Consider the following 27,219-nt stretch of genomic DNA (forward strand, 5'->3'; position numbering starts at 1 on the left):
AATGGAGAGTTCAGGAAGAATCCTGGTGGAATCCTGAACAGGAGACATGGTGCACTACAATGTTTTATTGTAAGCCTCACTTGCAATTGACCCAAGTCTAGATTCCCTGGGATGACTCACTCGATTGACTTTGCTGATGTCAGAAGAAATTGGCCCCTGATAACTTTTCCCGTTTGGAAATTCCTTGTGCATTCCAATGGAACAACAAACACTTAACCAAATTCCTTTATTTACAATGGGGGGAGAAAATTAGTTTGGAATGTGGGGTAGATGAGGCACCACAGGAAAAACATGGAACAATCAGGAGGTGATGGTGATCCAAGATGGAAAGAGACTAACCTGGAATCAGGAAGAGGCAAAGAGTCAGTCACCATCACAGCTCTAACACAGTGTACCAGAAACAGCACATTCCAGCCCAAATAAGATGCTTTGTGAATGGATCTTGGCAATGCCACTAGAGGTCCGTGTGGGGTTGCAGCACCCAGAGATATTAGTGATCCACTCAACTATGTAGGTGGGGAGCTCACAGGATTGGTAAACTTTTTTTTCCAGCTGGAGGGTCACATTCTCCCTTGTCCAACCCTACGTGGGACTTCATGCCATTGGTGGATGTGGTCACACCTCCTGTAGGGGCTGGTGATTGCCAAAGCCTAAGAAGGGTCTTAAAGAGGATGGATTTTGTGCCAAGGCAACTCACATAATGCAGTATATCAGTGTTGTCAGCAGACAAACCTAATTTCCTTTTGATTAATATTTTCTGCATTTATTGTACTTATTTATTTAGCAATGTGTTGTGGGAACATGGAGGCTCTTAAGGAGTGTAGCCTCCACTCTTGACCACTGTAAATATTTATTCAGCAACTGGTCTGGGTTGGAGACTCCACCAGGCTAAAACAGGATTTCAAAACCAGATGAACAAAGCATTCACTTTCAAAATGTTACGTGATAATTACATACCTGTCTCTAGTTTGAATGAATGTTAAGATTCTTACAAAGCTGAATTCTGCACTTTTATGGAGCACAGCATACACTAAGGTTTCATTCAACCGAAGTCAGATTCAGAAGTAGACCCACTGAAATCGATGGGCATGATTAACTTACCAGTAAGTTTGACTATTTGATGTGGTCTACTTTGAGTCTGACTTAGTTGCAGGGAACTAGGCAGAGGGCCTTCTCGGTGGTGGCACCTGCCCTGTGGAATGCCCTCCCAACAGATGTCAAAGAGGAAAACTACCAGACTTTTCTTAGAAGACATCTGAAGGCAGCCCTGTTCAGGGAGGCTTTTAATGTTTAATAGATTACTGTGTTTTATTTTTCTGTTGGAAGCCGCCCAGAGTGGCTGGGGAAACCCAGCCAGATGGGCGGGGTATAAATAAATTCTTATTATTATTATTATTATTATTAGTAGTAGTAGTATTGGCTGAATACAACCTTTGGCATATGCTGTATTCTATAAAAGGAAAGAATTCAGCTTCCTAAAAATCTTTATAATTTTTTACTCAAGCTAGAGATAGATAGGCAATAACTTATCCACCCTCCCCAGCTTCATTGGGCCAGCTTGCGGCTATCTCAGCTATGGAGATGGGTACCTACCTTGAGAGTCGTCTTCCCCTACATCTCACCGCATTGGGCAATCACCACTGGCAGCTTGGGCTTGTTATTTGGACCGGTGGGCACGTTCTGAGGAGGGAGCAAAAGGCAGCATTATGAGGAGACTCTCAGCCCTTGCTGGGAAGAGCCATTATATGCTTTCCCCACCCCTTAGCAAGCCATTTTCAAGATAATTTTTCTCATCTAAGATTGGTTGGTGTCCTCAGGACCCTATTTTTCTACTGGCAACCCTGCAACCCACAAAGTTGTGTCTCACAAACTGATGGAGTTCATTCTCAGTTTTGAACTGAAGAGCTGCCTGCCACTTTGAATGATGTAAAGCAGCACCCCCATTTACAGTTAGCGGATCAGAATAGTCAGAAAGGCAGCAGAAGTCAAGCCTGATCACTCAAGCCCAGGGTAGTCAACATCTTCATGTGCTTTACATTCTGCCACAATAAGGACTAGAATCTTAACTTAGATTCCTAAGCTGCCCAATTCTGCATGGTAACCAGACTGCTGACTTGTGCACCGAACCTGCAAATTAGCACAATAGTCACTTCTCCAGCTAAAATACTTACTTCAATTTTTCTCATGACAAGCAGCCCGTCAACTATTTTACCTGCCAGGTTAAAAAAAGAGAGAGGATGATCTTAGTTTTTCAGGTAATTCCAACTCATCATCAGCAAAACTAAGGTCAAACAATGCAAGAGGGGACAGTGTGTAAAAACAGATATGGCCTTGCTTGACCATGGAGATCTGCAGGGGAATCTTCTAGGGGTTCCCCATGGCTCAGACACATGACTCATATCTACAGTACTATGATCTGTGCTTTTGGTATTGTAGGACTGATTCTGTGGAACTCCTGACTGAGACCCCCTTCCTTTTAAACTTCAGATGACCGATAAAGACCTTTCTGTTTCAGCCAGCATATAAGTGAACTCTCCTGTTTTTATTATTGATTCTAACTACTTCATTTCCTTTGTAACTTTATTGTATGCTGCTTAGAAGCTATGTTTTACAGGCTGAATAAGTTGCTTAGATAAATAGAGAAGGAATCATTCAAAAGCAGATTGCAATATGGGGATGGGTGATGGATTTGGGTTGTTTTTTGGGGGAGGGAACTAAGAGAATTCCCACAGGCCCTCCCAAGGCCATGGACACACCTAAAGGAGCTTTTCTGATCTTGGTCCTTGCCCAGATTGGAACTAAGAGCATAAGAACATAAGAAGAGCCCGCGGCCCATCAAGTCCAGCATCCTGTTCTCAGAGTGGCCAATCAGATGCCTCTTCTGGGAACGCTGCAAGCAGGACTGAAGCACAAGAGCACTCTAGTCCCTTCCTGTGGCATCCAGCAACTGTATTCAGAAGCATTACAATCTCTGCCCCCTGGGTCAGACCACAGCCATCTATAACCCTCTCCCCTCCATGAATTTGTCCATTCCTGTTTAAAGCCATCACTGCTTCCTGGGAGAGAGAGAGTTCCACAGTTTAGTTATGCTCTGCGTGAAGGTAAGACTTTAAAAAAATTGTCCTGACTACTCACCAAAGACTACATGCTTCCCATCCAGCCAGTCACACTTGGAGCAGGTGATGAAGAACTGGCAGCCGTTGGTGCTAGGGCCACTATTTGCCTAGCGGGGGGGAAATCCACATAAATCATGGAAGGCAAAGGCCCACACTCAGCCTCGCTCTGCCACAGCTGGTCTGGTGCACAGGATCCCAAAGGAACAAATAAATAAAAGGTGGTCCTAATACCACCCTACTGATATGTCAACTAGCACAGTAGCTCTGATCTGGGCAGAGAAATGAAAATCATTTCTTTTCAGGGTGAATAAGCTAAAAGCAGATTAAAACATATACCTGGACATGCCTGACTAAACCATAATGCTTTTAGCAGGTGCTACACCAGGCCTTTATGATGGCAGGAAAGATCAAAAGTACTCTGAGCCCCTGCTGAATGACCGCAGTTTCAGACAGGTTATGAAAAAATTCTGTTTCTTAAAAACTGTTTAGTGAGTATTGTGCAATATATTTGGTTATCTGTATTATTATGTACATTGTAATGTGTTTGGCAGAGGAAATATTTTCTCTGGTCAACTGAAAGTTAAACTAACTGTCACTGGGGGACCTTAACTGACAGTTGGGGAGGGGCTGGAGATAGAACTCTCAGTATGCAACTGAAAGATAGAAGAGATGTATACTCTGATTGGTGGTTGCTGGCTTAGAATTTTTAGACTGGCAATGTGATTGGCTGGGGCTAGACTGGGAGGGGCCAGAAGAAGGAATATAAGGCTGGATGCTAGTTAGCCAGAGGCAGTCTGCGCTGGACATCCAGAGGAAGAAGATAGCAGAGGTTGAGGACTGAGGAAGAGCAGAGAAGACCTGAAAGGAAGGTGGAAGGGCTTGGCGGTCAAAGGGTAGCTGAGGTAGCCAAGTGACTTGACTAGCCAAGACGGGAACATAAACAGATCTGGGATTCAGCAGGGCTGGAAACAGAAGCTTGAATCAAAGTTTGAGGTGGAGTAAAATAGAAGGTCTGTCTGTCAAAAGTTTTATTAGGATTCCTTAAAGCTGCCTTGGTTTAGTCATAGTACTATAAAATAAGCTGCTGATATTAAGTATATACACATTTGAATACACAGTAACTACATAAACCTGTGCATGACATCATACATTTTAGTACCTTGTCAAATACAGTCGTACCTCAGAAGTTGAACGGGATCTGTTCCGGAAGTCCGTTCAACTTCCAAAAGGTTTGGAAACCAACACGCAGCTTCCAGTTAGCTGCAGGAAGCTCCTGCAGCCAAGTGGAAGCTGTGCCAGACGTTTGTGTTCCAAAGAACGTCCGCAAACCGGAACACTCACTTCTGGGTTTGCGGCATTTGGGAGCCAAAACATTCGACTCACAAGGCACGACTGCATTTGACAAATATATTAACGATATGATTGGCTTTGCCTGACGCTTAAATCTCACAGGGTTATTGGTCAGTAAAAGGTGTAAGTTATACTAAATGGTGTTAGCAGTACAGGTTTAGGAAAACCATTAGAGTGGGAGTTGGGTTTTCTTGTCATTAAGAAAATTATCACCATGGGGTTCAATGCATGTGCAACTCTCACATGCCGCAAACTGATGGCTCTTAAGGGCCAGGAGAGACTGCTACCTTTGCACATGGGCAAGAGCAACCCCAGCTGCACCCTAGTTCCAAATGTAGCCAAGTTGCTTCCAAGTTTAACTGAAACATGAAGTGGTGGATGTAGGGCTTATCCCAGTCTATCCTTACAGTCACCCTGCAAGGTAGGGTGTGTGAGTGGCTCAAGGTAATTCAACAAGCATCATGCCCAAGTAGGGAGCTGAAGTCCAACATTTAAACACTGTATCTGCATGGGGTACTCCATGCCAAAAACACTTGACATCCCGCTGCTTTTAATAGGCACACCAAATGGCAGGCCAACCCCATCCTTTGATAGGGGTCAGAAAAGGGAGCCTGAAGTCAAATTAAATTGCTGGACCACAATCATTTTCTCCAGGCTACTTACCATGGACAGCAGGCCAGGAGCAGAGTGTTTCAGCTTGAAGTTTTCATCTGCAAAGGGACCCCGGTAGATGCTTGCCACTCCGGTGCCATCTCCCTGTTTTAGAAAGTGGCCATGCACTCAGTTCCACAGCTGAAGTTTTATCGAGAGTGAGTAATGTTCTCATTTATTGTTTATTCTGGATGCTGACAAGTGCCTCTTGATAAAACCAGCCACATAATTAGTACACTTGCGGAAATGTGTTTTGGGAACCTCTTTCCCTGAACATGGTCCTCCTCTCTTCTTTCCTTCAAATCTGCCCTTAAAAAACAGACTTTCTCCAAGTGGCCTTTGGCTCATCCTCTTAAATCTTTGTTTCCAGGAGCAACATAGTTTTGCAATACAAGTGTAAAGGCACATTTTTGGGCTGCCCAGATCTGTCTCCTGACACTTTGGCCACACTCATTTTTATCTTTTGACTATGTCCGCATTTACATGTGGCCCTAGGGCAGTTGGCCACTGCTTAATGTGGCCCTCAGTCTGAAAAAGGTTAGCCTGCCCTTATTTACATAGATTGTATGTAATAGCAATAATAAATAGCTAATTGAGGAGTTTTGGGTATGGTCTAAATTAAAGTGCTGTGGGCTGATTATTTATTGAATTTATATACTATCTGTCAAGGCACCTAAGTAAGTTTTAAGGTACTAAAGCAAATAATACAGCATTTAAAGTTGGCTGTGGGGGCAATTGAATGTTGTCTGTGCCTGCCTCCCTTGACTTCCTCTTCCCTCTTATTTTACAACTGAAGTGTCCTGTGCAACTTCAAGCCTTGTCTATTCAGGCACCAATTCAAGTCTGCCAAAACGTATCAGACTACCTATTTTGTGAAGTTTAAGGGCAGTTACACAAAACTTTCTACAGCCTCAGTTAGCTTTTCTTGGGCACCCACCACAAAATTATATTTGGTTGGGCAAAACATGGCTTAGGGTGAACATGCAGACTCCCAGAGGAGCTCACAGCTGCTTTGCTCCTCCTCTGGCCCTGCTTCTGTGGTTTGGCTCAGCATATTGCCTGAACTTGGGTTCATGGTTTGCCTTGCTCCCAACAAGCAACAGGTTGTAACCAAAGGTAAGATTCCAAGAGGAAGCACTGCAATGTCCTTCCCCTTGATGACAACAAAGCAGAATTAAAAAAATGGAGCACTTACATTTACAAAATCGCCTCCTTGGATCATGAAGTCCTTAATGACCCTGAAAAAGTGGGAGAAATAAATAAATAAATTGTAGGCTAGACAGACAAAACATTTATTATTTAACACACAGCTGGGAAGCTTGCCAGTTGGCTGTGTGTTCTTCAGTGGCCTTGTAACCAGCCAAAGAGCAAAATTGCACCCACAGGGCCTCCTGCTGATCATTGCTAGCATTGGAGTAGATGTTAAATCTACTCAGAGCAGATCCACTGAAATCCATGGTCATAACCATTTCTGTTAATTTCAGTGTGTTTACTCTTGAGTAGGACTGATGTTGGCTACAACAGACACTTATTGTTTTTAACGAAGAAATGGGAAGAAGCTATTTCTGTGGCTGTTCCCAAATCCTGCTAAGCCTTGTTTTCTGTATCAAGAGTGGGTGACATAGCTGCCAAGTTATCCCTTTTTTTAAGGGATTTTCCCTTATGCTGAATAGGCTTCCTCGTGAGAAAAGGGAAAACTTGGCAGCTATGGTGGGTGATCCAAGACAAGCTCTTGAGAAACCCTTCAAGGCTTGCCCCTTGAGCAACGCTTCCCAAACATTGGGTTGTTGCCATGCATTGAAAGCTTCACTTTAAGAGTCAGGAGTGTACCTGTGAAAAGTGCTGCCTTTGTAGCCGATAGGAACTCCATCTTTCCTAGAATACAAAGATACAGATATGGTGAAGTTGTGCAGCCTCTGACCACAGGAACTACCCCACCCCAGTCCTCAAAGCATTCACATCTGCAGTGGGTCTTGAATTGGTGACCTGAAAGATCTCAGACGTGGTTTCAGTTGTGCACCAAAGAAGTTGGCCAAAGAAGTGGATTGCCATAGGCCGCCCAGCTCCAAAAGGTCAAGGCAGGTCATGTGCCACTTTCTGACTCTCAACAGATGTGTCTGGGTAATCTGGCTACATATGGAAAGCAATCATAGAAGCCAGCTTGGGCAAAATGAGAGGCTGGCTTTCTGAAAGATGGGCAGAAAGTGTCCTCCTCCCACTTCAGCCTAGTGCAAGTCTGCTTTGATTAAACCAAGAGGTCAAGTGCTCTTTTTACACCTGTCTGCACAACGCAGGTGAAGGGCAAGAGAAAATACCACCCAGAGAGGCATCAGCCTTCTAATTATATTTAGGACTTATTAGACAAACACTCATCAACACACAAGGGACTCAGACTGCAGAAATAAGAACTTGTGGCTTAAATTGAATGGGGAAAGTGTTAGGTGGAAATCAAGGCACAGTATTTTTGCAATCCAGGAACTCATCAAAATCCCAGTTTTCAAACCTACAAATTTCCAGTTCTCAAGGAAAGTATACACCAAAGAAATTGCTGATTCATGGCCACTGTAAAATAAACTCCCATGTCACTCTCTGAGCCTTTCCTTTTGCACTCCAGGTGAGAAGAAAACAAAGCTCCAAACAACAACCAAGTACATCTCCAGAACCAAAGAAATGTTGTACACAAGCAGAGATGAGGCATTTGCAAAGCTAGGTAGGTTATTCTTTGGGGGTTTTGGTTCTTCTTCCATGGAGACAAGCCACCATTTGATCTTTAAAATGGTTTTTCTCCTTGATGTTGTGTACTGCTGCAGTGCAAAGTGCAGCCACCTCTGTGGTTCTCCTAAGGATATGTATCACAGCTTTAGAACCCAGCCAGGGATGCAGATTTTCCTGCTTGCTCAAATGCTTATTTTTTTTACACCGAGACAACGTACCTGAATTCACCTGTGCAAAACTGCCTGAAAAGAAGAAGAAATCTACAAGTTAGTTCTACTTACAGGGATGTTCTTTTTTAGGTCCACAAATTTAAGTACTCCTGAATACTGGAATAACTGTTAAGATGGAATTCAGTGTTAAGTTGGAATTCTAGAATTCACAGTGATTGCTAGAAAAGCAACTTAAAACTTAAATTATTTGTGTTACAAAATAGTATATACCAAGTAGGAAGGGAACAAGAACAATCTTAAGTTCAGTGCTGAGCAAATATTTTTTGGTTCGTGGGCTTCTATGAAAAAGACAGAGAAAAACTATTATGTTATCCCTCCATGGTATGCCATATTCTATCAAAGAGGATGGAGGTTTGCTCTGCATTTAGAGAAAGACTTTTAGTCCAATACAGTGATATCTTGGTTCTCAAACGCCTTGGTACTCAAACGCCTTGGCTCCCAAATGCCGAAAACCCAGAAGTAAGTGTTCCAATTTTTGAACGTTTTTCGGAAGCCGAACGTCCGATGTGGCTGTCAGCTGTTGTTTCCAGGGCACCTGCACCAATCAGAAGCTGTGTCTTGGTTTTCGAACATTTCGGAAGTCGAACGGACTCCCAGAACGGATTAAGTTTGGCACTTTTGTTTTTGCTATTTATTTTGTGCTTTTGAGGTTTTTTCAGTTACTGGTTGATTGATTGATTGATTGTGTGATTGCGGAAATGGATAAATGCCCCCTATCCAAACAATGACTATCATCAGTGCAGGTAAGGAAAAAAGTTAATTTTAATTTTTATCATCTACAATACTATCTTATTTATTCCGGACTTCCGGAACGTATTAAGTTTGAGAACCAAGGTACCATTGTACACGAATAACAGATTATCTAGTCTTTTTCTCTTTCCACTCATTGCTTTTTTGCACCATGTGACAGATAGCCTGGGAAAGAGATGAAGAAAACACAGAAGTCTTCCCAAATCTAGTGCTCTTGTAGTTTTGAACTACAAGTCCCATCAGACCTCCGCATATAGGTATATAAATTCAATAAATAATAATAATAATCAGCCCAGGTCAGCATGTCTAAAGGCTGGCAATGATGGAAGGTGCAGTCCAAAATACCTGGAAGGCACCAGACGGGAAATACTGTGCCAGAATGGCATAAGGAATAATATTTTTTCACATGCACTGGATGAACCAATTTGAGAAAGGGAGGGGAGGGTATTTATCTGGAGATGGTGAAGACTAGATTCAGCCAGCGAGTGCCAGTTGCTGACCTCTGATCAAATCCAACCCTACAGGCAAGAACTAGCTGTATGGTGAGAGAAGACAGTCCCCAATCAAGGTTTATTGCTGTCTTAATATAGACCTGCTTAAGGGCACATTTTGCCATGACAGGTTTTCTGCCAGGATGGAGAGAGCAAGCCTGTAAAACCAGTGGTTGCATTGTTTACTAGACTCTACTTAAATTCTAGTCAACATGAAAATGCTGGGGAAATCCAAAGTGCCAAGTCACTATGATAACCAGTGACTACTTGAGCAAATTATTAGTCATTGGATCACAATGAGTAAGTTTTTGAAGGGCTTCCCATTTCATGAATCTGAGAGTTGACAAAAGCATAAAATAAGGAAGCTTTGCTATAGGAAACCTGTGGCACTCTTAATGTTACTGGATTACAAGTACCACCAGCCTGCAACCAGTATGGCCAATAGCCACGGATGATGTAAGTTGTAGTCAAATGAAATTTAGAGTGCCACATAATCCACACAAGTCTCTGGGTTTCCAACTGTCTTTAAGAGAAGGATGCCTTCAGTGGACTTCCTGAGTGGGCCCATCTGCTGCCTCCTCACCTTTGTTAATTCATGCAGTTGCCCCTTCATCTGATGTCTCACCTAAAACCAAGACTGTGCAACTGCCTAGGAAGGGAAAACACCTGAAGGATGGTCTCCTGTCTCCTCACCACTCCCCTGCGGACTGGAGACTGCAGTCACAGTATGGAGGGGCCACAGGAAAAGCAGGCCCAGGAGGCTTTAGGATTGGCAGTGGGGTCCCTGCAGGTACAGGGCAAGGCCAATCCGTAGCGCCAGTCCTAAGAGCAACCCAGAGTTGTGACTGGTCACCAGCCGACCCAGCTCAGGGCAAGGAGCATCAGAGGAGCTTCTGCTTTTTCTAATTCAGCATTTCTTGTTTTTTTAAGTTCCCACACAAAACAAGACCAGATTTTCTAAGCGACCCCACTTGGCTAACCCCATTTCTGTGTCTGACATCTAGGGTTCCCCCTGCCGATTTCGACAGAAAAGGGGATTTTAAAAGAAAAGAAGCCACGTGGGCCCAGCACAGCTTCCCGCGCGCATATGGGCCAAGACGCGTCGCTCTAGGCCTGCAACTCATTACCCACCGCTACCATCACTGGCATAACAGGGCTGCCGGAAGCAAAGGAGGCCGGGAGACTATGCGGCATGAGGCCCAGAGGTGTCGCTCTCGCCACGCATCTTTATGGCATGCCGCATTGTCTTGTCACACAGAAACACACTACCAATCCTCCGCCGAGTTTTCTCCTCAGGCTTACCTGAAGTTCTCCGCCGTCTTGGGTACCACGTCGGCGAAGAGCTCCACTTTCATGCGGCCGACCTCCTGGGCATGGGCAGAACCGTCAGAGCCTCCTCTTCCTCCAGCTCGCACGCCCCCTCCCTCCGCCCCCGCGCCCAGACCATCCCCCCCTTCAGCCTCCCCCGAGCGAGTCTTACCTGGCCGCCTATTGTGACATCAAAAAACACCACAGGGTTGTTAGGATTGGAAGCCAACACCGCCATGGCGACCACCTCTCACCCGGAACTGGAAACTCTGCTCCCTTCGCGGTTCACGGAGAGGCACCCGGTTGGAAAATACCTCACATCCGGTTATTTGCCGGAAATTTTAAATGATCACTGAGTAAAAGCTGACTCGCGAGCTTTGTTCGGGTTTCCTGTCTACCGTTGCGCTTCTATTCGTTCGAAGCTTCGACGGAGGATTTCTGTTTTTTTTTTTCCTAGAGATGAGTGGGCTGACCTGTTGCCCTCCGTATGGCGCTGGAAACCAACTCTTTATCAACCCCTTGCTAGCGCGGACAGCAGTCGAGGTTGATGGGAGTTGTAGTCCAGCAGCGGCAAGGCAACCACGGGGTGGGCGGGGTGAGCCTTGCTCTGTAGGTAAGAGACGCTGTTCCACCCGTTTAAGGAGGTGTGGTGAGAAGAGTTTTCATTCCCCCCCACCCACTGGAAGTCTATTAACTTTGACTACCCAATTAATTAAATTTGTATATAGTACCGTCCTATACCCGCAGGTCTTGGGGCGGTTCACGGGATAAAATCACAACAAGGCAGCTTCCTCTGTTGGCATAGAGCCACGTGGCAAATATATATGTGTGGCATTTTAAGTGAGGCGAGGGAAACATGATGTTGGTGCATCTGTTTTACACTAATAGACCTTCAGAGATTAAAGATGGAAAAAATGAAGATGTTGGGTGTGAGCACAACAGAAGGAAATGTAGTGTTCATGAACTTTGAAGAATGTTGCCATTGACTGATGAACTGATAGTGATAGTTACAACATTGCCCTTGTGATCTACAATCTACATGGTATTGTTGGATCTTCAAAATCTTAATTCAAAATGCTCAAAAGTAGTGCTTTAAATGGGGGCTTCTGAAGATTCATGCAGGCGATGTCATTGTGATATTGGGTGATGCACATTTGGACTGTCAAACCTGGCCTGTGAGGGCTGGGGAACATAAACACCTGGCTTGCCAGGCTAGAAAGTTTCCCCAACCCTGTCCTACCTCAACAAATCCATCTTAAAAACAAGAAAATGGAATTCCTCCAGTTTTGAAAGCAACAGGAAAAGCATTGAAAATATGGGATGAATGTGTAACTATCCAGGAGGCAAGTAAGTACTAACCTGCATAAGCTTTGTGAAAGCCAGTTAAGATGAATGCTCAAGAAACATCTGAAAGGGCCCTTCGTCTGCGATAAAGCTGAAATTAATAAATCCATGCTACGAGATGGAAGGCATTGGACTTTGCACCACTGAAACCAAGTGTATTCCTCTGAGGCCTGGTGGCTGTGGTGTGATCCCTCCCATATTTTGCATTGACTGTGTACGAGATGGCAACAACATCTCAATCCCAGGGGTTTAGGGCCCAGGGAAAGTAAATGCATATTGAGGCCCAAGATTTATGTCCAATGTTACTCTTACTCAGAGTAGACACACTGAATGTGTGGGCAGGACTATTAATTTCAGCAAGTCTATTCAGAGTTTACCTTAATTGGATGCAACCTTTTGAGTCCTCCTTTGTTCAAAAAGTTTGTCACAGATACATTTATGGAATATTTATTTAAAAATCTGGCACAAGATAAAAGACATAAATAATATGTGGCATAAGATCCAGCAGGAGAAGACAAAGCAGTTGTATTTTCCTTTCAAGTGGGCATTTACTTAAGGTATGGAATCCTCATATAGACTTGTCAAATGAAAAAAATGAAGGAACGAACAGTTTTGCTATTTTCCTTTTTTTGTATGTAAAACTATCCCTCTCTTGTTATAATTTACAAATTTTAATTAAAAAAATATATTTTAAAGACTCATAACTACATCTGTACAAGTCACATTTTTAACAAAGACAGTAAGGTCTTTAGAAAGTTTTCTTTAAAGCTAAAAGTCTGATAAAGCAGCCTGACAAATGGAAGCAATACTACCTAGCAATGACAAGAGGTCTCTGTGCTGTTATTCTACTTCGGAATTTCCCCTTTGTCCCCTTAGACATGATCACAGCACAAGGCTTGACTCTGCTCCTCTGTGCGTAAGTCTGGAGTATCCCCGGGAGAAGCCACGTTCAAGTAGCCAATCTCCGAAGGTGGGCAGGGCAAAGAGGCAAGCAGAGACCTTTCTGTGTGGTCCTCGGGTTTACCATCCTGGACGGCTTTCAGAAGGCTGTGAGAGTCCGAAAGCTCCATCACTGAGAAGCTGGAAGAGAAACCATTAGCCTCACATGGGCCACTCAGGCTCATGGCATCATCTGACTGAACCTAAACACATCTCCACTTTTGAGTCCCTGGAGAAAGGCAAGGAGGAGGCCTGCTAAAGAGGTTGGCAGAGCTTTATGCATATTAAGCATAGAGCCAGAAAACATGGGAGGCAGTTACAGAGAAAACAAATGCACCTGAGCGCATGCAGAGGGCATTTTCTAACCACAGCTAGCCTTCCTTATCTGGGAACCAGGACTGGTAGTAGGACTGGGCACTTTTTCCAGGCTAAGGGCTTCATTCCTTTGTGGGAAATCTGGGGACACACGGAAGTGGCAGGTGAGGGCAGAGGTACACTGCCTCTGAAAATGAAGGCTCTCTCTAGCTGCTGGGGCTAAAAGCTCCTCTCTACATTTGCTGAACCCCATCTTAGAGCCATTCCTGACAGACAACCCACAGAAGCTGGTTTCTGGATATACAGACATTTTCTGCATTGGAGGTCTGCAGCACTACCAGGGGTGGGCAGATGAACCTCAATTCTTCAAGTTGCTCATTTGCTGGAAATCGTGGGCCTGTTCCATGCCATTTCGAAAGAATGCATGAAAGGTTTACATTTAAACTACACATTTTTGTACACATTTCTCCAAAATACACATCTTTCAGTGCTTTCCAATGGATTTTATATGCATTTGGGCACCCTGAGGTGGCATTGCAAAACCTGAAGAACTGCGCCATTCGATCAGGAGTTGTGGGTTCTTATCCACAAGCAGGTTCAGGACCATTTAATTGGGTCTCTCTGCTGCAAATAGTGGACCAAACCATGGGAGCGGGGCCAGGGCGGGAGAGTGCTAGAGTCCTGTCTAGTCTAGTTGCACGGGATAAATTCCAATCTGTTACCTCCGAGGATGTGGACAGGCTGCTTGGGTGAGTGAAACCAACCACCTGTCTCCTTGATCCTTTCCCATCCTGGCTAAAAAAGCAAGCCGGGAAGGGCTGGGTGATGGGCTCTGCAGGGTGGTGAATGCTTCCCTCTGGGAGGGAGTCTTCCCAGCCCCATTGAAAGAGGCGGTCATTAAACCACTTCTTAAAAAACATCTCTGGACCCGGCCGATAGGGCCAACTATCGCCCAGTCTCAAATCTTCCATTCTTGGGCAAGGTGATTGAGCAAGTGGTTGCTGAACAACTCCAGGCATGCCTGGAGGATGCGGACCATTTGGATCCCTTCTGATCGTGATTCAGGCCTCACCATGGGACTGAAACCGCCTTGGTTGTGCTGGTCCATATATCTGGCAGGCTAGGAACAAGGGTGAAAGCTGTTTCCTAGTTCTGCTGGATCTCTCAGTGGCTTTTGATACCATCGATCATGACATCCTTCTGGACCGTCTAGAGGAGCTGGGGGCACTGTTATACAGTGGTTCCGCTTCTTCCTCCTGGGCCATGTCCAGAATGTGGTGGTGGGGGATGAGGGTTCAGACCCCTGGGCTCTCACTTGTGGGGTGCCTCAGGGTTCCATCCTCTCCCCCATGCTTCTTAATATCTATATGAAGCCTCTGGAAGGAATCATCAGGGGGTTTGGGCTGGGTGTTCATCAGTATGCAGATGATACCCAGCTTTACCTCTCTTTTAAATCAGAACCAGTTAAGGCAGTGAAGGTCCTAGAGGCGGTTGGAGGATGGATGGTGGCTAACAGATTGAGGTTGAATCCTGACAAGACAGAAGTACTGTTTTGGGGGGATGGTGTGTGTGGGGGGGGTGGACTCCCTGGTCCTGAATGAGGCAACTGAAAGAGCAGGTGTGCAGCCTGGGAGTCATTTTGGACTTACAGCTGTCCATGAAGGCGCAGGTCAATTCTGTGTCTAGGGCAGCTGTCTACCAGCTCCATCTAGTACGCAGGCTGAGACCCTACTTGCCCACAGACCATCTAGCCAGAGTGGTGCATGCTCTAGTTAACTCCCACTTGGACTACTGCAACGCACTCTACGTGAGTCCACCTTTGAAGGTGACCTGGAAATTGCAACTAATCCAGAATGCGGCAGCTGGACTAGTGACTGGGAGTGGCCGCTGAGACCATATAACACCAGTCTTGAAAGACCTACACTGGCTCCCAGTACGTTTCCAAGCACAATTCAAAGTGTTGGTACTGACTGTTAAAGCCCTAAATGGCCTCGGCTCAGTATATCTGAAGGAGCGTCTCCACCTCTATCATTCAGCCCGGACACTGAGGTCCAGCACCGAGGGCCTTCTGGTGGTTCCCTCACTGCGAGAACTGGTGTTACCAGGTAGAGGGTCTTCTCGGTAGTGGTGCCTGCCCTGTGTAATGTCCTCCCATCAGATGTGACTTTTAGAAGACATCTGAAGGCAGCCCTGTTTAGGGAAGTTTTTCATGTTTGAAGTTTTATTCTGTTTTTAATGTTCTGTTGAAAGCTGCCCAGAGTGGCTGGGGAAACCCAGCCAGATGGGTGGGATAGAAATAATATATTATTATTATTATTATTCCCTCCACCATCCCTCCACTCTCCCCAGCCCCCCACGTGTACAGCTCAGGGGCACAGTACCTTACGCTGCGAAGGGGGAGAACTTTGCTTTGCGGTTGGAATTCAGAGAAGCCGATACTCTTCAGCTCCTGGAAAAGGGGAACATGCACAAAGTAAGACCTTTAACAAAAAAAAAGAAGAGAGGGAGGAAGAAATTGGGCTGTTATCCATAAATGCTTTGGGCTGTAGCCAACTCAATTTTACTCAGACTAGACCCAATGAAATTAATGGACCTAAGTTAGTCCTGTCTAATTGCAGTGTGAGGAATGGACAGCCGGCCCAAGCAAGCAGTGAGAGGCCCTTTACCCAGCAGTTCAGCAAACTGCTCTGTGCAGCAGCCTCCTCTCATTTAAAAGGGGGAGGAGCGGAGGGGCAGGGAAATGGGGAGGCTGCAAAGATGGGGGGGTGTTGGTCAGATGTGGGGGAAGGGAAGTTGCCAAAGTGGTAAGAGGAGTTGGTGAGCAGAGTAAGTGGGGGCAAAGCTATGATACATGATAGTGTGTGTGTGTGTGACCGACCGAATCTATACTGAAATTCTTGGTGGCAAATGAAATACCACAAGGGAAATCATGGCTGTGATTGGAGTACAGATAGCTACTAGAAAGAGCCAAGTGGCAACCAGAGAGAAGAAACAGAGACCTGGTGGACCAGCTGAAATGACCCATAAGATGGCCCATAAACATGCTGACTGAGCCACAAGGATCTGGGGTAGATCTTCATCCCTCGCAGCAGGAGAGGAACAACGAGCAACCCCAAGCCCTGATTCTGCTGAGGAGAAGACCAAAAGCCGCCACAGCAGCCCATCCTTACCTCCAAGCTGTGGCTATGAATGCTCCTCAGCGCCCGCTCCAGGAGCCCAACCTGACCCGTCAGCTGCAGGGTCCATTCCTGGAGCTGCTTGTTCTCCTCGTCCAGAAGCCGCACTCTGGAAAAAGCCACAGAGAAGATGCCTCAGTGGCACGTTCATCCCTGCCAAGACGAAGCTGTGGGAAAGCATGTGGCACAGGACTGCAAGGGAGGGAAGCGACCGGGGGCCAGAAGGAGAGAGGAAGGGGGATGTCACTCTGGCTGGGAGCCAGAGCCACTTTCCCCGTTCTCTCTCCTTTTGGCCCCAAGTGTCACCAGGAGGAGGTGACGTCCCCTGCCTCCCAGGAAGGGAATTGTGGCATATGGAGAGCAGCCTGACCCCATCTGTAAACCAGAGCAGGGGTAGGGTGCATGCACTCCCTGCTTGAAGAAAGCTAAAATAATAAAATCACCTGTTCATGCCTCCTCACAAATGTCATTACTGAATATGGATGTTAGTTGCAGCTAGGATTTCAATAGCCCAGCAAAGGAAAGCCCTGAAAAATCTGCGGTATAAGAATTTATGGACTTTGGCTATTGTGGAAAAAACAGTCTGCAGAGGGATGAGGGAAGATACAAAACACTTTTGTCATCTGATGGAGTTTTCTTTCCTCTGCTTCAGACTTAGATGCCCAACATTCACCATCCATGGCAGCTCAGGAAATATGGATACATATGGATACTTGATTTATATTGGTGTGTTACCACTTTTCTCTCTTAATTGTTTTTTGTTTCCTTGCTTGCTTTTTATAGGATATGCTGTATTACCCTGCTACTGCACCTTTGGGTTGTTAACAATTGCCATCATGTTACACAACAAAAAAAATATAAAGAAATAATTAAAATACTTTTAAAAGAAAATTTTATAAAAGTAAAAAAAGAAATGAAAAGATGGGATGCTGATTTATCTTGTATCATTTTTATCCAAGTGCTCCTCTTTATCAGTCTTGGTTAACCTCGTGTCTTTCTGATGTTTTGAACTACAACTCCCATCATCCTGTGCAAGCGAGGTGTGTATGGGAGGTTGGTGAAGGCTGTTCTATTACAAAGGAGACAAATTTAGTATTTGGACAATGTATTTGGACAAAGCGTGCATTTCATACATTTTAAACAACAAGGGTAAGACCAATGTGGTCAAGATAACTCCTGTGGCTGAATGCCAAACAGCACAGACACCTCAAGCTCCATGGGATTGAATCGCAAGGCTTGCAATTTTTAAAAAAATTTTGTAAAACAAAAAACAAAGCTGCTGCTACCTGCTCTGGATTGTGGAGAGGTCCTGCTTGCTGCTCCGCTCCGCTTCCTCCAGTTTGTGGAGCTGCTGAGTGAGCTTCCGCTTTTCTTGGAGTAAAATGTCGTTTTCAGTGGTCACTTGCGCAATCAGCATTGCATCCTGCAAGGAGGGATGCCACACAGAGAAGCCCCGTCATGTTTTCCAGCATTCTCTGCTCCTCTTCCGTTCCCCCACCAGAATTGTAACCCCATCAAACCATGGTTAAAATGCAAAGGGGAAAGGGACCCCACTCAAGGACCCTCCAGACCATCAGGATTTTGCACGAGGCATTCAAGCAAACAGGAAAACATTTAAGAGTTGGCACCTAGAGGATTTGAAAGCTTTCACATTATTTTATGGTGACATTTTGATGGGCCTAATAAAAGGGGTTGCCCTATTATGGATTTTGGTGTTATTATTCTGTTACATGCTTTTTTCGTCTAGCATTTTGGCAGACTAAACTCCTTTTTTTTCTTTGACATTTATGATCCAACACGACTGGGGGGTGCAGTTGTAAAACATCTAACAAGAAATTTTATTGGAAAGCTTATTTTTTATAACAATTCAATTACTGTTGTTATTTTTAGAAATAAGCCACCATCTGAGAGGGCTCTCACCTTTTCTGACTGACTTTTGGAGAGCTTGAGTTCGTTCTCAAGGTGCCTGATGCGGACATCACGCTGCTTCACTTCGCAGATGAAGGTCTCCTTCGCTCGCCGGAGCTTGGCCTTATGCCGGAGCTGTCGCTCTTTCTGTTTCCTGAGAAAACAGGCCACAGTCATCAGAAAAGGGGCCCTGGTGCTCAAGACACACAGCCAAGTCAGCGGAGGCCTGGCAATCCATACCCAGCCTCTGCCCTCCCTTAGTCAGCACCCAACTCCTGACTTCCAACCAGTCCAGGGGGTGGCTTCCTCTTCATCAGTGGCACTTAGATCTACAGATGAGGCCAGAGGCAAAGGTGGGCGAGGCCAGAGGCAAAGGTGGGAAGAGCAGTGACTGCCCACTAGGCTGGTTTCTGCATAGGGACCCCTCTCTCTGCCGTCCACCCAAGCAGGCAAAAGGCATGATCAGAGTTCAAGGACACAGTCCAGACAGACAAAAGCAAAGCAGAGCCAGGAAGGAGTGTGGCCTGGAGATAATCCCAAGGAACAGGCAGATAAACCTGGAGGGCTGGATTCAGGCCCCAGGCCAAAGGTTCCACAGCCATGCTTTTGTGTAGTCACCTGACAGAAATGGCCACCTCCTTCAGGATGTGCTCATACTCTTCCCGGAGGGTTTCCCTCTCCTGTTGCAACCCCAACAGCTGCCCTGAAATCTTCTGGCTGTATTTCTGACACTGGAGATGCTGAAAAGGAGATTTGGCATGGGGTCATCAGTCAATTGCCAACCAAATTCAGCCAGAGGCCAGCCATGTGGACAAGCTGGCAGGCGGTCACTTGTGACAGAGGACATGTATCTGCTGTTCTAAAAGGACAATCCCTGGTCTCAACCTTGCAGAGCCTGGAACCAGAGCATCTAAGGGCTACCTGTTCCCATATGCTCACCCAAGAGGCACTGTATAGGCTACCAGGAAAGGGTCTCTGTGATGTTGTGATAATTGTTCAGGTAACTATAATACATGATTTAAAGTATGTGTTAGGTTATCAGCTACTGCTTTATATGAGACAAAGTAACAGGCAAGAGAACACAAAATTGAAACCATCTGCTTCTGTACACTAAGTAATCACAAAAGCCTTATTATTTCTGTCCTCATAAATGGGAAAAATGGTAAACTGAATTCATTGCTGGATTTGTCCATCCCTAGCAGCGACCTTTTCTCACCTCATTGGAGAGGGTTTTCTTCTCTTCTTCCAGGATCCGCAACTGGGCCTCCTGATGCTGATGCTGGATCTGCAGCTCAGCAAAGGTCCTGGCCAGCTGTGCCTCGCTCTCCCGGGAGTGCCTGAGCTGCTGCTGCAGGTCTTCTGTCTGCTGATCCAGGAGCTTCCTGGCAGCCAACAGGAGAAAAATCCAGTGATGCAAAACAGGAAATCATCCAGTGTGGTTCATTTTTTCCATGGCCATTAGTAACAACGGGTTGTATCCAACTAAGTTCTACTCAGAGTAAACTTATTACCGTAATATACCTGGGTTAATGGCAATGGGTCTAGCTTTGAGTAGAACTTGCACTGGACATGACCTAATGACTGGATGCCAATTGCAAATATGGTATTTGGCAAGTTTGGCAGTTTTGAAGCTTTTCACTTCGTTTACCAAAGATAACTAAAAATAAACATGCTAAATTGGATCACTCTCTGGGGCATCCCCCCCTTTTTTAACTTTGGTAATGCCAATTATCCAATTCAAAATGGCAAGTTATCATTTCAATCTTATCCAATTCAAAATAGCCCTATGCAGATTACCCCATTCATAGTCTCTCAGCCAAGCCTACTTCATAGAGTTTTGAGGATAAAATGGGAGTGAGAAGAAATGTGCATGCCACCTCGAGCTTCTTGGAGAGAAAGTGGAATAAAAATGTAATAATTAATAAAGAATAAAGAGCAAACGTTTCCTGGTCAAATCCCTGCTGCTTACCAGCTGGCCAAATCCCCTTACACCACAAAATTTGTTCCTGTCTTACAGAAGAGAAACTCAGGTGATCTCTGCTACCTTTTTCGCTGCTCCTCTTGGAACTGCCGCTGGGCCTTGGTTTCCTCTTCCCTGGCCTCCTTCAGCTGTTCCTCCAGCTGCTTCCTCACCAAGATGCTGGTCTCGGAGAGCCGTACTTGGTGGTGAGATTCCTTCAGTGTTTGCTGCAGGTCCAAAATCTAGGAAGAAGGGTGAAGCGATACACCAAGGGCTCTAAGTGGCCCAGGTAGGTAACCATTAACAAAAGGGGCCTGAAGAATTTAGGAACTAAATAGTCACAGCTGTATGAGATGCACCTTCCCAGTCTGCCAGAGAAGTTGGAGGGGAGGAAAGAGCAGCCTCAGAAGCAGCAGAGATTTGGAAAGAAGAGATATGTAGAAAGCAAAGCATTGCCTCAATGTGGGAGATGCAGCAGGAACGAACAAGGAACTCCTTATGGGCTACAACAACCCAGTGATACTGATCAGAAAGCAGCAAGAGGGCCAGAAGCTGCAAGGAGTATGTTTCAAACTAAAGAACATTACTTAAGAACGTAAGAAGAGCCTGCTGGATCAGGTCAGAGGGGGCCCGTCTAGCTCAGCATTCTTTTCTCACAATGGCCAACCAGAGACCTATTATGGGAAGCCCACAAGCAGGATTCGACACAAGAGCACTCTCCCTTCTGTAGTGTTCAGAAGCATTGCTGCCTCCAACCATGGACGCAGAGCGCAGGTATCCTGGCCAGCAGTCCTCAATAGCCCTTTCCTCCATAACTGGCCCAGCCCTCTTATAAAGCCATCCAAGTTGGTGGCCATCACTGCCTCTTATGGGAGCAAATTCCATTGCTTAACCAAGCCACATTGAGGCACATAGTGCAAAGCAGGGTCTAATTTTTTAAACTAAACAAATACTTCTGCAACTCTTCAGGATGGCATTGTCGAAAGCAGCTTGGGAACCCAGCTTTGGCCACTGACCTTTCTCTCAGCCTCAGTGGCCCTGGCTTTCTCCTGGGTGAGCTTTTCCCTCAGGCCGCTCTGCTGCTTGGCTGCCTGCGACTGCCTGAGCAGCTCCAGCTCCAGCTCTTTGACCTTCTGCTGGCTGAGCTCCCACTGTGAAGTGAGTGACGAACAGGCCTTGGCGGAGTCGGAGAGCTTCAGCTGCATTTGCCTCAGCTCGGCTTTGATCTGAAAGGGTGGGGCAGAGAAAAGGTAGCACTTTCAGGAAAGTGGGACAACAAAATGGCAGTTCCCTCATTGCCAGGCAAAGAACTCCAACTCCCAGATATGGGTCTGTCAAAAGCTTCAACACTCAAATTGGACTGGGACACGAGGCAAACAGGAGGTGACACGGTTCAGCTGGTACATAAAAGCTGGTACATTGATACAGGGCTAAGTGCAAGCTAAAATGGTGATCCAACAAGCAACACATTCCATTTGGAGAGCTATTTGCATGGCAAGACTACGCAAGCAAACGCCAACGGAGTCTTACTCAGAGGAGACCTACTGAGATTAATGGACCTTAAGTTAGTCATGTCCACTAATTTCCAAGGGTCTGCTTTGGGTGGAACTTGGTTGGCCATAGCCCACAAAATCCAGCCTGAAAGGGCCAGGAATAAGCAAAGAGATGCCTTTTCAAGAAGCAGCTCATGAATCACATAATGAAAACTATGTGCTAGTCAAGTGGAGATGCTTTGGCCTAACAAAGCCAGGGCATAAATCTGTTCAATGAACACATGTCTTAAAAGGAGGAAGAAGGAGAAGAAAGAAGGAGGAAGAAAAGGAGGAGGAAAAAGAGGAGGAATAAGAAGACAAAGAAGAAGGGACATGTCCCCATCTCTTTCAAAACTGTCACTTGGATTTCCTGCCCTATGGGGATGGGGTCACCTACCTTGATGTTTTCTTGCTGAAGCAAGATGTTGCATTTCAAGTTCTTCTCCCTTTCATACCTCAGCTCCTTCTCGGCAGAGCTGCCCAAGTTCTGGATGCGCTGAACATCCTGCCAGAGAAGATACCCATCCTCCTTCTGCTCAGGTCTCTCCCCCAGCAGACCCTGTGAGACAGAGCAGAAGCTGTGAGGAAGGCAGCTGATACAGTTGCCAGATGAATGCAGAGAGGAGCAACACAGGGCTTGGACTGGGACTGGCACCATTTCCCGCTCTCTTTGACACCACCTGAGCAGTATTAGCCACATGAATTGGGGACATACCCAACACTGCCCAGGAGCCTTCTGGGAACCAAGTGATGCTCAGTAGCCAATCCCATGCCAATACCTGCCACAATGCTCCCAGATCTGCTGAGCTCTCTCAGCCTTACCAATAGACCACTGAAGATTGCCAGTAGACCAATGAGTTGTATACATCCATCCAATGCAAGTCCTACTCAGAGTGGACGCACTGCAATTAATGCATAGTTCAACCACGGAACTTGCTTTCACGGGAGGCAGTGAGAACCACCAACTTGGATGGCTTTAAAAGAGGATTAGAGAAATTCCTGGAGAAGGCTCTTGATGGCTACTAGCCATGCCAGCTATGCTGGAAACCACAAGAGGAGAGAAGGTTTGTGAGCTCTGTTGCTGCTTGCTGGTTTCCCACAGGCATCTGGTTGGTCAGAGTGAGAACAAGATGATGGACTAGGTGAGCTGCTAGCCTGCTCCAGCAGGTTCTTCATATGTTCTTAATGGGAAAGACTAACTCAGGTCCATTCTTTTCAGTGGGTCTACTCTGCATAGGGCATAGTTGAATACACCCCTATACACCTGTGCCTATGGACTATCCACCCACTGACAACACCAGGAAGAACTTTGAACATAAGAGCTGTTCAACAATGGAACAGACAATCTCAGGAGGCAGTGGCGTCTCCTTCTCTGGAGGTTTTTCAACAGAGGTCAGGTGGCCATCTGTCCAGGATTACTTAGCTGTGATTCCTGCAATGCAGGGGGTTAGACCATAGGTGACCCTTAGGGGGCACCTCCCAACTCTACAATTCTAAGAAATAGCTTTGAAAAGTTCCAGGTTCCTCTGTTTACATCTGCATCTACAATGATTCCGTGTCCTTACTGAGACAACCCCCCCCCCAAAAAAAAATCACTGCACTTTCTCTTTTTTGCAGGAGACTATCTTACTTTGGGGAACCTCTGTCTTACAGAGAGGTATTTCATTCAGGAAGCCTTCTTACCTGCTTCGGTTCCCCATATGTGCTCCCCATGGGAGTCTGAGTCTTGCGGGGTGGATTCTCTCCAAAGCCAGCCTCACGTTTTGCCCTGACATTTGCCGTGCTCTTGGTGTTAAACTGACATTGGAGATCCAGGATATCTTTCCTTAACTGCATGTTTTCTTCCCACAGGCGCCTTCTCTCTTCATAGCTCTCCTTAACCTTCTTTTCTAGTTCCTCAGTTTTCTTCTTGCTCTCTAACAATTTAACACTTCAGGTTGAAGGTGGAGGGGGGAGGAGAGGAGAGAAAGAGGCCGACAGATAAACGCCATTTACTGCAGCATACCCTATTAAAAATGGGGTGCGAGTTTTGTAATTACCTCAAGATAAGGGACAAAAATATAAGCATGGATACTTGCTGGCTTCTTGACATGGGCTGCATACAAACCATCCACTTAAAGCACATGACATCCCCCAAGGAATCCTGAGAACTGTAGTTTGTTAAGGGTGCTGAGAGTTGTTGGGAGACCCCTCACAGAGCTACAGTTCCCAGTACCCTTAACAAACTGCAGTGCTCATTTATTAGGGTGGTGGCGGGGAGAGACATAACAGCAAATGTGGTATCAGAGTGCTTTAAATATATGGTGCGGAAGCGAGCCAAGCCCTATTCAGAGAAGCCCTATGAAAATCATGTCTACTTATTTCAGTAGGTCTGCTCTGAGTAGGACCGACACTGGAGACAGCTCAGTATGCTTAGAAATGCATACATTGAGATAAAAATACACATTTTAAATCTTTATTTAGATATTTTACCGCAGCTGCTCTCTTTCTTCTCCCTGGCTGTGGATCTGATCTTCCAAAGCCCTCTCCTTAGTTGTCAGTTCAGTGCACATCCTCCGGCTTGCCAATGATATTTCCCCAGGTTTTTTCCCTTCTGTAAGAACATGGTTGAGCTGTTCACATTCCTGGAAGAGCTCTGACACCTGCAAGGTTAGGAACGCAAATATCCCAAGTTAAGAGCGCTGACCAGGACCAAGTAAAGTGTGGCCCTAAAGGGGTGGGCTTGTGCAAGTCAAACAGCACCCCACCCTTCCAAATATCACATGGCAGTATTCTGGAAATGTTGGGGGACCTCACTCTGTAATGTGGCGTTGGTCCTCCTGGTTCAAGGTGGGGAGTGGAAGGCTAAGATCCAGTCAAAGTGTACTCGATGGTCTGTCTCAACAGAAGGAAGCTTATTCATGGGCATTGTTTTTAAAGTCCAGCACTTCTGATTATTAAGCTTCCCACAAGGCTCACCTTCATTTCCAGCATCACATTCTCCTGCTGCAGTTTCTCAAGAGTCACATGCAGAAAATCTCTTTCCTCAGCTGCTCCCCGAAGCCGCAGAAGCTCTGACTTGGAACTGTGCAGCTCCTGGTTGAACAACCAAGGGAGTTAGCTGGGATGGCGTGCAATGAGAGCTCTTTAGCTGGGAAGTTACTGTTATAGTTTGGAGGGGTGGGCTCAATCTGGATGATACCCAGGGGTCCTTTCCAAGCCTGTGGTCTTGTGTATGTGAGGCTGGAATCTCTAACAGGAAACTTGCTGAACTAGTCAAACTATTTCCTTTGTCAAAGCATCAGCTGACCTACGTAGTTCTTGGAGGCTTTCTAAAAGCAGCTGACAATAGGACCACTCACCTTCTTTCCATCTTTCAATGCTTTCTGTGTCATTTCAAGGTTGCAGGCCAGCTGCTTCCTCCACTCTGTCTCCTCCAAGAGTTTGCTTTCCAGCTCTTCCACTTTCTCTCGCTTACTTTTCTCCACCTGAGACCAGTGAAAATTGCAACCATTGTCAGCCTGCTGAAAGGGGAGGTCTGCAAGTGTGGACCATGCAACCCAATGGTGGTGGGCCTCAGAGCTGCACCCCCACCTCTCACCTCCTTCCCAATCTAGGGGCCCCCAAAACACCCCTTCAACCTTGTTCCTTGCCTCTTGGGAATCTGCCACTTCGCTTGTTTCTTCGTCAGGCATATCGGATTTACTCTTCTGCGCTTTCCACAGTTCTGCCTCTAAACGAGAAATCTTGACACACACCCCAAACAAGAGGGAAGAGGGTTTAAAAAAATAAAAAGTGCCTTGGCAAGCCCTTCTTTCAGTCCCCCAACCCCTTCACACACCTCCTGATGTTCAAATACATGGCTTGGGTGCCCAGGTTACCTGAAAGCTCATATGTTCCACTACAAGCCTGCCCTAGTTCTAAGATCCTCAGGTCCTTTTAAATGTAACCTGAGAGGAAGGTGAGATAGAAATACATTAAATATATATTAAAGATGTGTTATATATGTTAATAAACTATATTTTAAGATGTGATAGATATAATATTTAATATGCTTTATACATTTACTGAAATTTCAGCAGCCAGTATTGCTTTGTATTTTGATTTTGGGATTCATTGTTTAGATTGTATTTTTATGTTGTTTACTGCTCTGAACTCCCACAGGAGGAAGGGCAGTATAGAAATGGAATTAATCAATTAAAGAAAAGCTGGATGAGAGTGTGAGCTGAGAACTCATGAGCTCAAACCTCACCTTCCCTCCGAATCTTTTGGGAAGTGGGCTATGCACTGCCACACATGTACACAAAAAAGACCTGGCTTCAGGTGCCAGCATATCTCATGTAGCAAGGCCGGGGTGATGCCTCTGCTTGGGACCACGCAGGATCACTGCCTGGTTAGTGCACAGGCCTGACTCAGGGCCAAACAGAAAATACGTTAAATTGGGGCTCCAGATCTTGCTAGACTCCAGCCCCCATCAGTCCTAGCCAGCAGGGTCAATGGCAAGAGATGATGGGATTGCTGCCCCAAGCCCTATGTTAGGGTGAAGGATGGGGATGGGCAAGAATTATGATTAACAACACACAACAACAACAACAACAACAACGTCCTATCCAGGAGACTTTCCCCATGAGAAATGCCAGCCACCCCACTCGTTCCCTCATTTTCTAGTGCTGTGGCACCAGAACAGAACCCCACTTAGGAGCAAAACTGAGAATTATTATACCGTAGTTCCGTTCAGTGCTTTCCCCCCCTAAAAAAATAGAAATAAATGTTTAGGAGTACTCTCATTTTCCTACTCATATTGCAATACTGCCCCTCAATGAAGCCAAACTTAGATTCACAAAATGTTTAGGGGTATACATACCCCTGAGTCCCCCCCAGAAAAAGGGCTGGTTCCGCCCACCTAGAAGAAATAGGACTGTTTTTGGTTTTGCAAAGAACCCTCCATCTCCATCAAGAGAGGAAACCCAGGACCTCGTGGTCTGACCAAGGCCAGGAACTAGGCTTAGTAAGAAGCGTTGGTTCTACAGTTAGGCCAGGGCTAAGGAACCTCTCTGAGCCCCCAGATGTTGTTGAACCACAACATCCATCACCCCTGACTGTTGGCCAAGCTAGCTAGGGCTGGTTAAAGTTGTTGACTAGGAGCATCTGCTGGGCCGCCCTTCTTACAAAGCGAGGAAAACCAAATGAAAATACCTGTGTGCCATGTTCTTCTCACTAATCTCCTCCAATTGAGCTACTCGTGGGCATATTATGTTTCTTTCTGGCTCCCTATCACTGAAGTATTCCTGTAGCTCCATCTTATGAAGGGAGACACACGAGGCCCTTGGCTCAGGAAGACTCCAACTGCTCTTGACAGTTGGAAACTGTTAGCTCAGCCTTATAGCTTCCAACTGTTTAGGGTTCTAGATCGCTTTCCTGCCAGGGAGAATTTCCCTCCACTGGATCCAGTGAT

At 45.9% G+C, this 27,219-nt stretch overlaps 2 protein-coding genes across 3 annotated transcripts in view; both read right to left on the reverse strand.

Annotated features, from left to right (window-relative positions):
* Nucleotides 1–212: 212 nt before the first annotated feature.
* PPIH (peptidylprolyl isomerase H) lies at nucleotides 213–10,894 on the reverse strand. The gene is made up of 10 exons (XM_035120561.2): nucleotides 10,784–10,894; nucleotides 10,606–10,670; nucleotides 8,051–8,074; nucleotides 6,948–6,992; nucleotides 6,313–6,355; nucleotides 5,130–5,222; nucleotides 3,136–3,223; nucleotides 2,172–2,212; nucleotides 1,594–1,680; nucleotides 213–339 (listed from the first exon to the last, which is right to left on the reverse strand). Exons 1-9 carry the CDS (start codon nucleotides 10,847–10,849, stop codon nucleotides 1,612–1,614), a joined length of 534 nt encoding a protein of 177 aa, XP_034976452.1. The 5' UTR covers nucleotides 10,850–10,894; the 3' UTR covers nucleotides 213–339; nucleotides 1,594–1,611.
* Nucleotides 10,895–12,245: 1,351 nt separating this feature from the next.
* The window catches only part of CCDC30 (coiled-coil domain containing 30), a 42,273-nt gene continuing 27,299 nt past the window's right edge, over nucleotides 12,246–27,219 (reverse strand). For both annotated transcript variants that reach the window (XM_035116941.2, XM_060276115.1), the window contains 15 exons: nucleotides 25,418–25,510; nucleotides 25,127–25,252; nucleotides 24,744–24,860; nucleotides 24,258–24,427; nucleotides 23,469–23,715; nucleotides 22,183–22,344; nucleotides 21,270–21,479; nucleotides 20,338–20,495; nucleotides 19,510–19,675; nucleotides 18,912–19,033; nucleotides 18,306–18,447; nucleotides 17,672–17,808; nucleotides 16,380–16,494; nucleotides 15,591–15,658; nucleotides 12,246–13,035 (listed from right to left, as the gene is read on the reverse strand). In XM_035116941.2, coding sequence (XP_034972832.2) covers nucleotides 12,828–13,035; nucleotides 15,591–15,658; nucleotides 16,380–16,494; nucleotides 17,672–17,808; nucleotides 18,306–18,447; nucleotides 18,912–19,033; nucleotides 19,510–19,675; nucleotides 20,338–20,495; nucleotides 21,270–21,479; nucleotides 22,183–22,344; nucleotides 23,469–23,715; nucleotides 24,258–24,427; nucleotides 24,744–24,860; nucleotides 25,127–25,252; nucleotides 25,418–25,510 — 2,241 coding nt within the window. In that variant the 3' untranslated portion in view covers nucleotides 12,246–12,827. The remainder of the gene's footprint in view (nucleotides 13,036–15,590; nucleotides 15,659–16,379; nucleotides 16,495–17,671; nucleotides 17,809–18,305; nucleotides 18,448–18,911; nucleotides 19,034–19,509; nucleotides 19,676–20,337; nucleotides 20,496–21,269; nucleotides 21,480–22,182; nucleotides 22,345–23,468; nucleotides 23,716–24,257; nucleotides 24,428–24,743; nucleotides 24,861–25,126; nucleotides 25,253–25,417; nucleotides 25,511–27,219) is intronic.

Source organism: Zootoca vivipara, chromosome 6 (genome assembly GCF_963506605.1).
Source record: "Zootoca vivipara chromosome 6, rZooViv1.1, whole genome shotgun sequence".
Classification (NCBI taxonomy): Eukaryota; Metazoa; Chordata; class Lepidosauria; order Squamata; family Lacertidae; genus Zootoca; species Zootoca vivipara.

Excerpts from the sequence above, each read along its gene's own strand:
- PPIH (XM_035120561.2), bottom strand. The coding sequence starts at position 10,849 with ATGGCGGTGTTGGCTTCCAATCCTAACAACCCTGTGGTGTTTTTTGAT. Across the intron at positions 5,223-6,312 it reads AAGGAGGCGATTTTGTAAAT|GGAGATGGCACCGGAGTGGC; the intron begins GTAAGTGCTCCA and ends TTTCTAAAACAG. Across the intron at positions 2,213-3,135 it reads TGGGAAGCATGTAGTCTTTG|GTAAAATAGTTGACGGGCTG; the intron begins GTGAGTAGTCAG and ends TTAACCTGGCAG.